The 16363-nt window shown below is 36.5% G+C and overlaps 1 protein-coding gene across 3 annotated transcripts in view; it reads right to left on the reverse strand.

The window, feature by feature from the left end:
- EML1 (EMAP like 1) overlaps nt 1-16363 on the reverse strand; it is a 78121-nt gene that overhangs the window by 33000 nt on the left and 28758 nt on the right. The window contains exons 3-6 of one of the 3 annotated variants that reach the window (XM_065749970.1): nt 12488-12620; nt 9505-9510; nt 7793-7843; nt 4694-4828 (exon numbers count right to left, since the gene is read on the reverse strand). In XM_065749970.1, coding sequence (XP_065606042.1) covers nt 4694-4828; nt 7793-7843; nt 9505-9510; nt 12488-12620 — 325 coding nt within the window. Of the gene's footprint in view, nt 1-4693; nt 4829-7792; nt 7844-9504; nt 9511-12487; nt 12621-15534; nt 15598-16363 lie in introns of all 3 variants that reach the window. The other 2 variants (XM_065749977.1, XM_065749962.1) reach the window with 2 other exon arrangements.

Genomic DNA, 16363 nt, shown 5'->3' on the forward strand with positions numbered 1-16363 from the left:
TTTAAAAGGCTCATACAAAGACTCCACACATAAAACTATCAATGCAATACAAAATTAAATATATATATATTTATAAAATAATGGTAAAATTCAATTATTTGCAATGTATATCCCTGAGGCAGACAAAACTATAAACAGTATTCATGATGGTTCCTTGATGGCAAGTATCAACACCTTTTTTTGTTGCTTTTTAACATTCAATTCTCCTTGCATTCTTACAAATACGGATTTTCTACTACTACCTGACACCTTCCTCCTGCAGCATTAGGTGCAGGAGAACATGAAAATTGGCCTAGAGCAGTTGCCTCAAGTTTAGGTTTCCAGTCAATGAGATTTGTTAACCTACCTAGAAAGACCTACATATATCATTAAAACATAGGAATATATTCTTAAATACAACATCTCTATATCTGTATTTATGTGTATGTGAAGGAACCTACTGTATGTGTAGGCATTTGCCTCATGGCTTTGTCTTAACTTAATTTCTCTTAATTTCTCTTAACATAAGGAGCAAAAGAAAATTTGAATGGTGTTTTTCCAAAGAGCTTACACAAAATGGAACTGTTCAATTGGTTCCTGAGTACTGTAGTTCATCAAGAAAACCCAGGAAACACATATCCATCATTACTAAAGCACCCAGTGCAGCACGTGGAAGACAAGCTAAAATCAGCTCACTTTTTTGTCTTGAGAAAACTATCTGAGAAAATGTGAGGGAAAAACAAATACATCTGGAGAAGGAAGAGACAGAAAAGATGAGTAACACTCTGGATAGTACTACCCTGTTACCCTGGTCAGAAAAACAATATTTCTCAAGAAATAATGGTTGTTTTGTTTTTCTTTGTCCTTCATTCCTGTGTAATTAATCTTGAGGGAGCACTTTCTGATGAAACAAAAGGGTCATTAAGCCATATTAAGTGGTTATCTTTCTCCAAGGTCTATATTCTTCATACTCAGTAAATTTTTTGAAACATCAGATTACTACAGCACAGTGCCTAGTGATCCCAAAAGAGTTGAAAACTCTGAAACTTCAGTGGAGAAAAGCAGGAAAAGGATGAAGTATACTCAGAGCTTTGAAATGCAATATCCACATCAGCCCCAAACTGCAGAATGCAGACAAAGAGAAACTAAACTGGTTGTGTACTTGCACAGATTTTTTTCTAAGCTTGAAAGATTCCCTCTCTACAAATGAAACCAAAGCCACAAGAAACTATTTCAGAGTATTTTTCCTTTTCCTTTGATTTGACCCTGCTATATTAAAAATAATATATTTATCTAATGATAGAATCAATCAACAAATAAATTCTATGGATCCCACCTGATACAGCAGCTTCTCGTTATACCAGCCTGGATATTAATCATGCAACAAAATTCTTGCACCAGTCTGGCCCATAGAGCCAATCTAAATAAATAGCATGATGTGTTACCATTCTTAGTACCAAGATTAAATTGTTTTCTTACAAGTGAAGATATTTATAGAAAATAAAATCTTTATGGGATGTAGCATTAGTCAGAAATGCTACATTTCTAGAGACAATACCCCCCCCGTGCTGATTTGTCCATGCTGACTTATTCAAGTTAATCAAGCAAATGTGAAGAGCTGACTCATTACAGTAATAAAGCAAACCATGTGTACTTTCTAATTATAAAAATCCTAACCAGACACAGAGCTTTGACTGTTTCTTCTCTTTTTCCACGATCTTGAATCATTTGCTACTAACCTAACACTTAACAAGGGCTTACCTCTTGCTCAGAGTGATAGGGAATTGGGACACCTCAGCCTAGTCACCTCCACAACCCTTATTATTAAAGCTCTTTAAAATATCTTACTAATGTGGATTTGCATAATGACTACAACCTAAAAAATAATAAAAAATAAAAGTATGTTGAAAAATAGTAATTTCATAATTACATTTTTAGATTTCTGATGTGCACTCTGCTTTAAGCTTCATCTGGAGACCAGATTTAAGACATGAAAAGGCTGTGAGCAGTTAAGTAATGCTCTCTTTCTCATCCTTACACACGTATACTTGTTAGCTTTAGGACAGCCTTAGCCCCTGGCATATAGAACCATGCTTGCTTTTCTTCTAGTCCCATGACTTCTGCTCTATGTTCTGCACAGTTGCCTGTCTCCTGCAAGAATTATGAGGAAGACTTTATCCAGACTCTTCCACAGGAGAAAGACACTCTTCAAGGAGGTAAGAGCTGTGGTTCTGAACACCCTCAGGCTGCACGTGATATAAGACACCAGGCCTTCTAACTCCTGGGAAAACTCTAACCACACAATCATTGCTCTAATAGAGGCATCAGCAACACTAACTCCACCTAGTGCTATCTAACATGCACTCTCAATTACTTCCTTAGGAAATTTCATTTAAATATATCACATTACATCACTTGTTTATGGGACCACCTCCTCAAGCTCAAACTAAGTGATTTGTAAACAGTGGTGTTGCTCAATCCCCTGTGATCAGACCAAACCACCAATGAATTACATAAATACCAGAATTCTGTAACAAATGTATGAAAAACTTTAAAGTATCTTGATCAACTTTAAGCTAGAAACAAAATAATTTTGCAGATAACCATCAGTTACATAATGTTTTTAATTTTTTTTTTTTGTTTTTTTTTACTTGTCAGGTGGTTTGGAATCACTCTTTTTAAGTTTAAAAGACCACTGCATTGCTGCTAGAATTCATATCTTCTCTTCATTGAAATAATCAAAAACTTAATATTCTCATCTGATTTCTTTCGTAGCTTTAATATAAAACTAATTTCAGATAAATAGCATCTTACACAGGTTTGAAGCAGTGAGGAATATCTGCAAAACAAAAGATTTTTCACAGCAGTTTATTCTTTAAAAGATGTATTTCACTGCTCAACATATGACACTCAATTTTCGGAGACCAGAACTAATGATTATTTTTTTTTTGTATATGTAGAGAAAGGACACTATGTGATAATCCCGTATTAGTCCATAATGTTATTGGGAAACTACAGCAAAATGAAAAAATAATGAATTTTCACCATTGGTAGGTGTACTTCCTGCTTGAATTTTAGCAACAAAACACTCCCCGTCTAATTATATAAATGAAAGGATTTTTTAACAAAAATTTTCTAAGAGTTTTTTTTTACTTTATAATCCATGAAGTTTTCTGAATGAGTAAGATCACAACATAGGTGCTGCTGCTATGACTGTATATGAGCAAAAGAGGAGGAAGTTAACCACATATACAAATTTAAGTAAAAATTCAGTCCTAGGAAAGCCTACCACTTAAGTGAACAACACATGAAACAGCAGCTGCCTGTTAGTGAATTCACCCAGACAGTCTAGCACATAAACTTCCACAGTGTTGCAGCACTCCGTAAAACACGCAGCTCAAACACCAAGCTCTTTCCTTCTCAGTCATTTCCTCACTGGTGACAGGGTTTGGGTTTTTATTTATTTATTTTTCTGGGTTTTTTTGTTTTTGTTCTCTTCCAACCCGGCATTAATTTTGCTTTCAGGCTCACTTTTTCCCTAATGCGTTTGTATTTGGGTTTGTTACTTCATTGGCATTCTATCAGATATATCAAGATAAAGTTTCTCAGTGATGGAAGGATCTGAAATACATACTAATACTTAGTCCAAGTCAGCACATGCAGGAAGAGATATAAGACTCAAGTATTCCAACTAAAGATTGACTCTCACGTAAAAAGTAATATTAAATAATTATTTTACAATTTATTTATTTATTTTTATAACTTATTGGACTTCCTTCAAAGTTTGTAGACTTGGTGTCTTGCTTCATAGCTGAAACTATAAGCCAGGAAACAAACTACTAGTAATTTAATCACCCACATTTAGGCTGCTGCCTATTAGTTCACAGCATCAGTCAATCTCCACATCGAGGGAAGATTCCAAAGAGATTAGTGCTAAACAGATTAAAATAAGAAGATTTAAAATCATAAAATATCTCAAGTTGGAAAGGATCCGTAAGGATCACAGTTCAACTACAACTTTTGTGCCTTACCATTGTCTCATTAGCAATCCAATGACTCCTATAAAGGCATTCATGCATAGATAGAACAGGTGAATTACATTATGTAGTCTTCAGTTACACTGTGTTTCTCTTGCAATATCATCTGAGAATCTCAAAACTATCATCAGCACCTCTTTTTATGTGGAACTATAACAGACAGAGATCGAGTGCAATGGCCATTGCTGAAACCTGTCTAGGAAATGCAGGAAAGAACCAACTGGCCGAAACTTTGATTTCATCACAAACAATAAATCACCTATTTCTTTAGGAGATCCCATTCTGATACTCTTGGAAAAGACATTCTCCTCGTGTTACTGTCAGCAATACAGAGAAGCACCATCAGATTTGCACTGAGATGCCCATCACTTTATTCTGCTCCTTTGGATAGTGCCTGCAAATAAGTCAATTTCTGCATTTTTCATTTATCTGACTTACAGGCTGTTACTGCTCAGAGACCAGCTAGGCACCATTCCAGGTATGTGAGGTGATCAATCACCTAAATTTGAAACAATTGATTTGAAGTGTTTTAAAATATGTATTTTTGACCAACTGGTGGAGGTTTAAAAAAAAAAAAAAAAACACAAACAGCTTTCAATATTTGCTGAATTGAAGAAACAAATTTCACTGTTAAGGCAGAAGGCAGAGAAACAAGAGGGCCATTCAAGAAACACTACCTTTCACTGTTCTTTTTACCACTGGATGAGCTGCTGGTGGATCCAGTGCGATTGCGACTCCCTTTGGAATCTCCATAGCTTTCCCTCCGGCCTCCTGGGGACACACGCTCAGCAGAGCTGGTTCTCTTAACAGTACTAATAAGAAAAAGGGAGTAAGCTTAACAGCAGAACTAGTAAAAGTACACACTTCCTGAAAAACATTTACAAGAAACCATCAAGTGGAAATAACAGCATTGTTTTTAATCAAAGAATAATTTATTAATGATCCTCAATCAGAGTTTTGCTGAGTCCCTGGTGCAACAGAGATGGACATACTTTTTTGGCTCAACCATAAAAAAAAAAAGGTCCACACTAATGTCAGACATCTGTAACGTCTACTTTCCATATCAAGTCTCAAATCCTTGAATACCACTCCACACTTTAGGCTTCTCTCAAGAAGAAAGGAAGGACTGAAAGAAAGCATATTACTCAACACTGGCAGACTACAGAAAATGTCAAATATAGGTCAAAATTTGAACACTAGCAAGCTAACTAGTATATGCATTCAAAATCAAATACACTGTGATTCAAAGTTAGTTTTAACATACTCCAAAGAAAAGCTAGGAAAAATGCAAGCTAGCTCTCCACTCACTTGTCAAAAATATATGCTTAAATAGATAACATTCCCTGCATCCCCTGATAAGGGGTTTCTGAGAGCCTTAAGCCTCTCCCACTATTCAACTATCCCTCTGGCAAAGATGGCTGTGAGGAATCTCCTGCATGACTTTCAGACAGACAGCTCTCACTGACTGAGAACCACGAGGCACGACAGGAGCACTATCACCCAGAGGATATAATACAAGTGACAAACTACTGTGGTTTTCCATTAGCACAAGCCACTGCTCTCTAAGGCAATGCATCCTAGAGGCAAGGGGTGTAAGGTGACTAGTGAGCTGGACTAGGTCCCTTGCTTTACTCTGTTCCCTGGGATGTAGAGCAGGGCTGGTATCAGTGCCTGGATAAGGCAGGAATCATTTCTACAGCACTAGCTGGACAGGACTCAGTGCTGGCACCTCATTTCTCCCACCCCAGCCCTCTGTCTGCTTTATCCTCTCTGTAGAAAAGAGCAGGAACATCTACGCACCTTTCCCCACATCTCAACTGTGTTCTGCTCCTCCACATAAACATTTCATCTCTTCCTGCTCCTGCCCTCCAAGACACAGACTCATTCCAGTCAATCCCTTTACCAACCCCAGCACTGTCACCTTTTACACTCCAGGGCGCTCTGCGTACCACAAGGCATCATCAGTTCAGGCATCATCAAGGACTACTCCAGGCCTCCCCATCAACCTCTAAAACCCACCCCTACTATCATATTACCTCAGTCAGCTCCTCAGACTGCCTCACTTCATGCATAGTGGAAACAAAGAGGCATCAACTCTTCCATAAGCAACAGATGAAAAGCAGACTTTTCTGTGTGGTCAAAATAGATAAAACTGTACAACACAATGGATAGCTCTAAGCCCAAGTTGCTGTAAAGAAGACACTTTTCTGAGAGGAAGCCCAAGCTATCCAGGGCAGAGCTGATACATCTTGTGATGCATCTCAGATAGCTCAAGAAAAATTTTTCTGGAATAAGCAGTGGTAGTGCAGATATTCAGTGCTGCATTTTTGCATTAAAAACGAGCACCATTTGAAGTATTAAGCTGAAACAAAAAATGTTTCTATGGAGAGAATGATGTAAGAGAGCAAGCAGAATGCTAAGTTGCACGCAGGGACAGTTTGAAATAAATGCATGAGAGAAGTAAAAGGCAGTGAGAATTCAATTCTGTTGTCACTTCAGGTATCACTGTTTCCAAAGCTAGCCTAAGAGTCCCCAAGTCTTCTCAATGCCAAATGCATGGAAAAAAAAACCTCCTTTCATATATTTAATTATATACTGCAAACATTTAATAGTTCTGTCTCTACTGACATCTTTCCATATAATATTATTCTAGTCTAACACGAAGAAGCCCTCATACTGAACAATTTTACTTTTATAAATTTTACAATTTATGCAAAGCATCTTTGTCAGCACGTGTCCTTCCACTGGGTTACAGACACTAATGCAAAACATCAGCTCTGTGTGATTTTGTGGTATAAACCCTTATTCTGACACCTTCCCTTTAACCAAAAAATAATAAAAAAAAATTAGCCAACAGACATCAAATGAATGAAATCATCAAATTATGCTGATGTTAGAAAAATCGTAGCAATTGTCAAAGCAATTTTAAGCTAATTTAATATCGCTTGGGGTTTCATTTTTACAGCCATCAACATTCAAAAGATGAATGGATGGATAAAAAAAATGAACAGGCCTAAAGCTTAGAAGTGCAATGATATCATTTTACTGAAGAAGTCTAATATGAGTATAAAAAGTTTTTTATCATGATACAAAATTCTTTTAAGTTACTTCAAGTCCATTAGTGCTTAGGCTAACTAGCCAAACTACCTTCTGACAAATTTTTAACTTCCAACAACAGCAAAAGCCCACTGAGATGTATAAGTGAAGGATCAGAAAAAGAAAATCGCAACAAGGTATTTTAACTCCATTCCAAAAACTCAAGTTTGGCATATACACATTTTGATTTCTCCAGAGTTTAACATCAGTATGGCTACAGCACACGGACACCTGAGGAAGAATTTAAAATAACAGGAAATATTCACTTAATTTGCAAGACTGTAAGAACATGACTGGATTCCAGAATTTGGCTTCCACATTAGTAATATGAAAGGAGAACATTTTCAATTTTTTATTAGAAAGTAATATTTGTTAACATCATTTTTATATTTAAGAAAGGAATGTGAGTTAATGAAATATTCCTATAGTAAAAGTGATGTTAGCATAAGCGAATGGAGATAACATCAGAAATTATTACTGAATAGGTTCAGTAATGCATTTATCAGCAATAAGAAGTTTTAAATGTACTTCTGAAAGTGTTAAAAATGGGAATGATAATTACAGTTAAGTTCTGCAGTGTTACTGCTGCCACTAAAACAGCCACTTTCTATGTGTTGAATCAGAACAGGAAGGAAAAGCAACTGAGCTTCAACACTACAAAGCTATTAAGAATCCCTCACCTTAGAGCAGGCTTTTTCAGTTTGCATGCATTGAGAAGATTCACAGACCTGCTTAATCCAGATTGAGAGGTGCATAAACAAAGCAGAATAAAAAGTGAATGCAACAATAAAACATGGACAAGACATTTAAAACGAGCTTACATTAAGAGACATCATTGCGTGCATTTAAGATATGAGGTCACATGCAAGAACAAACAACAGCAATTGTTGGCTCCACTGTTTGATCATTTCAAACCATACATTTAAGAACATCAATGTATCTTTGAATGACAAAGTCTAAGCAATGCTCCAAATACTTTGATTGTTTCTAAAGCTACTGAGAAAAACATGGAAAAGAAACTCAAAGAGGATAAGGAAACAGATGGATGATCCAGCTAGGAGACAGAAGACCATTAAGAAAGCAACAATAAACACAAAAAAATAAATCTTCATACATATATACACACACCACTGCATTGCATGAATGTTTTACATGCTTGCATCATTGAATTGCAGTGAGAAAATCTGGGTCATACGTATATATAACCAAATTTCTGGAGGAAAAAAAATAAAAGCTTTTAAAATAAAATACATTAAAATAGAGCACAGTAGTATAACTGATAATACTAATATTTTGAAACTCGTCTAGCACTTCTTCTGACTCTCATTTAAATCAATTAGAATGAATTCGAGAATAATATATGACTTTAATTTCATTGTGCCTTTGAGCAAAGCACACTAATAACTTTAATTGTTAGAGATACAGTGAAGTAGTGCAATGGCTTTGACACTTGAAGTTCAATTGATAAGGTTTTTGTGTTTACATTTCATTTTATCTAAAAAGAGTTTTTTGAGAGTCAAGCATTAAACAGGAGACTAAACTGAAGGTTTGACACAGGGTTTGCATGTGTCAGTTGCAAATCATTGCCGCCCCCAGAACAGAATGTAGAACATTAATTCCAGGAGACTGAACAATTTCCTAGGGGCCATGTGTTTAGAGTTTAGAAGAACAGGAATTCATCATATTAAAGTATTTTATTCTCCCTACAAACAAAGCTTTTTATGTTTTCTTTGTTCCAACTTCTTCCTTTTGATCTCCGTTGTCAGAGTTTTGCAGCATTGTAGTCCTTTACAATCGGCTCAAGAACAAAGAATGACTGATTGGCTCTTGTTAAAAGGCAAAGTATATGCTGGCCTACAGTCTGCAGCAGCATCCCTACTGGGAAAGGTACTGTCTGCATTCTCCTCTCTTATATTTTCCTTTCCCCTTTTTCCCCTTCAACTATTGGAAACAAAGCTATCCTAGATGAGTCACAAAAACCTAGATTTTAATAGGGAACTCAAAACAGTACTACTGTGTGCTGGACACATTCCAAAGGCAAATTTAGTGTTAAGCAATGAACTTCAAGCCACATTGCTTCTGAAAGGAAGAATGCTGGGGGAAGGGAACGTTCCATTCATGATACAAAAAGCTCATGTTATGTCGAATGGAACTTCCAAATGATTACTCCACGTATAAAGTTTAGAATAAAAATATCAGTACACAAAAATACTAGTACTCAGAATAGCTTAATTCCTGACTTCCACAGCTTACAAGTAGTAAACACATGGAATTAAAAAAAAATAGACTCCCTGAGACAAGGGGATGAGGAAGACTTTCAAACACTTTACAAAGACAAGCAATTCTTGGCTATCTGTGTGTAGGGTGATTAATCAGTTCATCTCTAAATCACTTCAGTCTCGCACCAGCCAGCTTGCACCTGGTAGCCACGTTGCTATGCAGCACATGCTGGCACTGGATAAGAACTTTTGGTTCTAGTACCACCAGCATCATCATTTTAATTATTGTTTTAAGTCTTTGAATTAATTATTACCACATACTTTTATCACCTGATTGACCTATGCCTTGTACTTGTACTTTTGCTCTAATGAGATTATTTCATTCTCTCCTTAACTTGGATAGTTGAGTTTTGGCTATGTGAGACCTAAACGCCAAAGGGAGAATGGTGCCCTCAATCCTAAATTGAAGACAGAGTCAGTTGAGGTTACTCAATGCCTTAACAGATCTGGTTCTAATTATCACTATAGGTCAAATAACAACCTACTGATGTCCAGAGATGCACACTTTACATATGGAAAACCAATATGCAGGAAGGCTAAATGATTTGCATAAGGTCATTGAGAGAATGTGGCAGAATTTGAATAAAAGTCTGCTAGTTCCACCCTTTCAGCCTCAATTTTTTTTTCTGATCACCTCCAACATTGCATTCCTGCCATAAGTAGTCATTTCCATTTCAAATACTAAAAAGGAAATCAGAAAAAATGTAGTGAACTTTGAACCTCATCTCCTTGGTAATCCAGCAAGGAGGAGGAGTACTATGCCAATCTGTGGGTTCAAATGAGTTAACCAACACATATAAATGAGATTGTGTTTGTAGACCTAAAAGTACGTCTATTTCTAAGCAATGAAATATATGGATGCACTCTTGATCCCTGCAGAGATCATTTGTGTATGTTTATACACACAGGCATTATAGGCTGTTTCAACTGGACATGATATACTTCCTAACCAAATACTTCAAATCAGAATTTACTTATTTTTAATCCCCTTTTCATAACAGTGTTCAATGAAACATCTGTGCGAGACTCTACTAAGCTTGATGTTTGCCTCTTTCGAAAATACATTCACAAGAAGAAAAAAAATGTTCTTTTCCTCTTACTGAGTGATCCTAGCAGATGTTTGTAATTTACAGCAGCAAACGGACATTTAAAGTCAGACTAAAAAAGGTGTTATTCCTTTTTATTATTACAAATTTTCTTTCACTTTTCAAATTCTGAAACATTCAGTTTTTCTTTCTCCACCTATACAGTATATATATACAGATTTATCTGTACACATATATAAATATACATTTTCAAGCTGAAAATAAGCTTTAAAAACATCTATAAACACTTGATACTATTTAACTTTCCATTTCACATCATCACATCTACATCAAGAATTAGTAGCAGTTTCAGAATCACTTCATATGAAAAGAGCACTGTTAAAACATGATTGTTTATCAGAAATCAGAATTTAAAAAGTTATTAAAAACTACACACCATTTACAAATTGCTCAATGCTCATTAAAGCTTCTTAGCACAGACAACGTCTATGTCCCTGAGAAAAGGAAGCTATTTGACCTTGCTGCTGCCTTCCCCTTGTTGCACCTTCCCCATTGTCACTGAGGTTTTATAACTGGTTGGTCTTTTTGGTCCTTTCTAACCAAAGCCATTCTAGGAATTCTACTTCTATGCATACTCACAACTCTCAAATGCAAAATGGTCCAACATAAATTTGAAGTATGAATGAACACATTTTAATGAGCTTGTCTACTTCACTTTTGGCTAGTCAGCTACTTAGAGCAGTTAAGACAGCACATTTGAGCGCTGAATACTTTGAGTATGCTATACTGTAAAAACAAAATCCCTTAAGTTGTTAACAATTTCATTTTCAAAAACAGTAGAGAACTGAAAGTTTTCTACAGTAATTCACTGGTAAGGAGTTTCACATTCTACTCTCTTCCTCTCAAAGTATATTTACAGGCAAGACAAAAATGCCTTAATAAAAACTAAGTGAATTAATTTTGTATACTAAATTCCATCAGTTCAGCGTTCTAGAGTGTTTAAAAGGAATAGGAATTCCACAGCACCTGGATTTATAACTTTTCTCAGGACTTAAATAATCCAGCATTTCCTAAATTTAAGCAATCCATAACAAGCTTCTGACTACAACAGCAAAACTGCCTACTTGTATTTTTAATTTCCTAAAACTGAATATACATTTTCATACGGGACGCTTAAAGCACCTTTAGCCTAGCTCCCACAGTAAAGGGAAAGGATAAAGCACAATAAAATTATGTTAAAATCCTTATCCCATGGAAGACTTCACTCACAGATGAGGCAAGGCAGCTATACAGCGCTCATGCCCTAGGGATTCTCCATAAGGACTTTCTCGCAAGCATAGAGGGTATCCAGACAGTGAGTGAACGAGGTGAGAAGGCTGCAGGACATCCCTTATCTCAAGAATGTACAGAGCCAAACAGTACAGCAGAGCAGCAGCACATGAACTGTCATATTTAACTTGAGCTTGGCTCCACCCAATCTGTAGTATTTCTTATAACCTAGGTGTATAATCAACAAATATGTAACCTACAAAACAACACACAGCTCAAACTGAGACATCATCCTAATCATTTAACAGTAAGCTATCTAAAACTACATATTCTCATTTGCATAAATGTGCTAGATCCAGCTTTCCTTCCTGAGAAACAACATTTCTAAGGTAACTTTTACAATCACCAAAGATAACACGCTCATTTGTAGTAACAGTTTCTCTACAGACTGTTTTCTTCTTACTATTAGAAAATCCTCACCTCACTTTTTGTGTCATGTTACAAAATAGAGTAGAAATGCTTTATTCTCCATGTTAGACTGCAGTAACAAGAAAGTAACAAAAATTGCTAGATTAAGCATTGTGTGTTCTTTCAGTATTCATGGTAATAACCTTAATTTTGATTAACTAGACCTAATGAGTTTAAGATCTCCTATAATAAACTCCATCTCTTTTCATTCTGAACTATTTAGAAAGTAAGAAAAAAACTATTTAGAAGCTGGAAGAAGAAGATCCATTATTTCCCCAATTCAACAATTACAGTGTTTCTGAGAGATGCATACCTTTTTGCTGCTGGTGATACAGTTTCCTTTCTGGTTCCCGATGGAGAAGGTAAAGAGCCACTTGGTTTCTTTGGTAACACAGTTCCATTATTAACAGTAGTTCTTAAAGGCAGTGTTTGTACCAACGGTCTTGCTGTAAAACAAGCAGAGGATTAAATCATTGTTTATATTTTCTTTTTTTTCTCCAGCAAACAAAATGAAAATATTTTTAAATACTTGCAGTATCTTTCTTTCCTCTGCTACTGCCAATTTACGTAGATGTGGGCTTTAAAGAGGATTATTTTTTTTTATTAGTCATAATCATATCAAACCATCTGCACATGGCTTAATAGCACAATTCCATAGCCTGTGCCATCTGTAAAAATCCTGTTCTAGCTCAGTGAGCTTACAGGTAAGCACAAAGGCAGTGGTTGCCACCAAAAGCAATCCTGCTAAGAGAAAACCTGTCTACCACCCACCTGGATGATGTTTGGAAGAGTGCTAGAGACAAAGGTAGGTCACAATTCCAGCAAATCCTGCTCTTTATCCCTCAACGTTCTTACAAGTTTTCCACAAGCAAATAATCTATTAATAAATCCTTATTCTCCAGCTACACACATCCAACATCTTTGAAAGAATGTAGGTTCCTCTACCAAAGAGGAATTTTATCCATCAATCAGAAAAAGCTATTGAAATAATCAAAACAGTGGATTTCATCAGCTGACATTATCTAACTGCACTCTGATCAAATGTTGGCTCAAAAGGCGTTATACATATGTAACCTGTAATTACTAGTAGAATAACTGAAAAGTTCCATTCCAGTGCATTAGAAATTAGTTGCAATAACAAACAGTGGTTAAAACTGCAAGCAGTGAGTACCTGCATGAAAACTGTAGCAAAGCAAACCTTGGAAACATAGAAACAAGCGTGTCAGTGCTCTCTGCACAACAGGGAAGAAAACCAAAGCTTCATACGTCATCTCAAATTTGACATCACTTCATATTACAAGCCATCTTCGTGAAGATGCCAGAAGTGTCTGGTTTCAGAGAAAGAATACTCAAGAGAAAGTAGAAGCCCATAAGTCGCTTAAGAAACTCAAGAGAAAATATCTGGCATCATCTCAAAGTTCAGGGAAAACAGCTGTGAAATACTAAAAAAAAATGCTCAGGAGAAATAATCTAAAATTATAAACAACAAAAAATCCCTTAACAATAGTATGCAGACCTAGATTATGATAGTCCTGCATCTTACTGCAGCATAGACTGTAAGCATGTATTGACTTGTTCACCTAAAGCTCGCATATCGAAGTGAGGAAAAAAACAGTGAAGGCCTATGACTCAAGGAGATTGCATCAGTACATAAGACTTACTTGTGAATGCAAGTTTCAAGATGAGCTATACTTTTAGATATGTACTGAAGCAGTTAACTGTGTTGAAATATATAGTTGTTTGTTACACGTTCATTTTTTATTTATTATATTTCTTTACGGTTTCCTGATGGGAAATATAAGGCTTATTTGGCTTAGATGATGGAAGGATGGCATAAGGATAGGAGAAACTGGAACTGCAGAAGACTGATGGGTTTAAATAGTACCACTCCTACCATGGGTAAAAAGACCAAGAGCTCTCTGATTTTATGGGCAGCTTTAAGGAAAGGTGAAAGTAGACTTGAATGAACTCGTGGTACCTTCCAGCCCTGTTTCCATAACCTATTTTAACATGCTAATACTGTCTTTAGGACTGTACTGACTTTTCACCGTGCTAATTTTCTTCACAACTGCTCATAGAGCTCTATGACTTGGATTTGTGACCAAATCAGTGTTGACAGCACACTTGCTGCAGAGCAGTGCTTACACTAAGCCAAGGACATTTCAACTTCTCATGCTGCCCTGACAGCAAGGAGCTGGGGCTTTCCCAGGAGCTGGAAGAGGAAACAGCTAGGACAGCTGACCCAGACTGGCCAAATAGGTATTCCATATCATCATATGGCATCACGCTCAGCAATAAGAGCTGGAGAGAAGGAGGAAGGGAAGGACATCCCAAGCATTGGCTTTTGTCTTCTCAAGCCATCATTATGCATGATGAGCCCTGCTTTCCAAACAGATGAACGCCTGCCTGTCAATGGAGAGTAGTAAATCCATTCCTTGTTTTGCTTTGCTGGCATGCACAGCTTTGCTTCACCTATTGAACTGTCCTTCTCAGCCCAGGAGCTTTCTGGCTTTCACTTTGCCAATTTTCTCCTCCCCTATCCCACTGGGGAGCAGTGTGTGTGCAGCTGTGGGAAGCTCAGCTGCCTGCCAGGGTCAATCAACAACAAGTGGCTCTACAAAAGAGCTGAAACCTATTGTACTTCAGCTTCTCACAGGTAAGGAAACAGATATCATGATCCTGTTTACTACTACCGTATTTCACTCTACTATGTTTCCTATCTAATTGCTGAAATGTACTAATTGTGCATTAGTGCATGTTTTATAACTAATACACAAAACAAATTCTGTTGTACATTACAGAATCAGATGGCTACAGTTCAGCAGTTATACACTTGTTTCCTGACAAACTCTGTAGCTCATAAAGCCTTCACAAAGCTTTGAGATTATGAGTTAGAATAATAACTGAAGTTAAACTAATGATTAAAATATTCTCTTTTTATTGTTATATAAAAATTCCTATTTTTTAACCCTGTGAAATTGAAACTAGCAGCAGCCAGCAACAACCCTTGTAACTTTTGATAGTCAAAGGTTTTTGCTCTAAATCCAAACTGAACTAAGACTGCACATTACTAGAGCTGGAGACTTAAAGATTGAGCTCCATGATCAGGTACTATTGAAAGCAATAATACAAAACTCTTATGTGGTACTCAGAGAAGCTACAAATTATTCAATTATTCCGCTGTTTATTCTGGTTTTATTTACAAAGCTATTTCACACCAGTGGTAATTGGCAACAGTCAAACAACTACAAACACATCATTAACTGTTAGAAGCAGTGGATGTCAGTAACTCAAACGCACTCAGATTACTGCTTTGTCAGTAACATTTATTTGGGAAGTTCTGTTGCTTCAAGGACTTACCTGTGGTAGCAGCACTGACATGTTTACCAGCCTCAGCAGCAGCTTTTTTAATCATACTCTGATCTATGGATTAATAGGGCCATTAAGTTTACAAACAAACCAATAATTACAAAAGGAAAGAATAACAAAAGTAAAATAAAGGCAGGAAGCATACTGAAACTCCACAAAGTAGCTGAATTAAATAAGGAAGAGAAAAAAGCCACAGTGGTGAAGGAGCTTCACAAACAGAAGACAAGCAGCTCTATGTCCATGACATACGCTGCTGTCAAGCTGCCTAGCTCAAGTCTAGAACAAGAAGGTGCACAGAGACTGAAAAGAAGCTCAAGCTTTTCTGCATCACTTATTTGCACACTTTTCACTTGAAATCTTTAAGCCAATTCCACTCATTAAGTACTCAGAAAAAGGTGCTCTCTGTCTCATGAACTTTCTTATTTCAGACTCGAAACGGAACACCGGGGATCCAATTTCTGGTTCAAGGGTAAGAACCTTCCATAATTCACACACACCTTAACCACAGACCAAAGACAAAACAAAAGAAAGATCACACCATACGTTTCAAACAACAATGGATGAGATTTGACAACACTTTGAGATAAACTCCTACTTCTTAAAATAATAAGTATGGAATTAGTGATTTAACAATCAATAAAAAGAAAGTAGATCAAGTGCCACTCAGCCTCTGTGATGACACAGAAAGCCATATGAAATGCTCTTCTGAGTTACAGTATTGAAATGGAACTTGGTCTTCTGGGCTAAGTCTTTTATAAAGTAGCTGTGCCTACTAGAGAAAGAAATAAGCTACCTTGGAAATGTATAATACTTGACATAA

This window comes from Cyrtonyx montezumae, unplaced genomic scaffold (genome assembly GCF_038088225.1).
Source record: "Cyrtonyx montezumae isolate F1298 unplaced genomic scaffold, pur_monq_1.0 scaffold_10, whole genome shotgun sequence".
Lineage (NCBI taxonomy): Eukaryota > Metazoa > Chordata > Aves > Galliformes > Odontophoridae > Cyrtonyx > Cyrtonyx montezumae.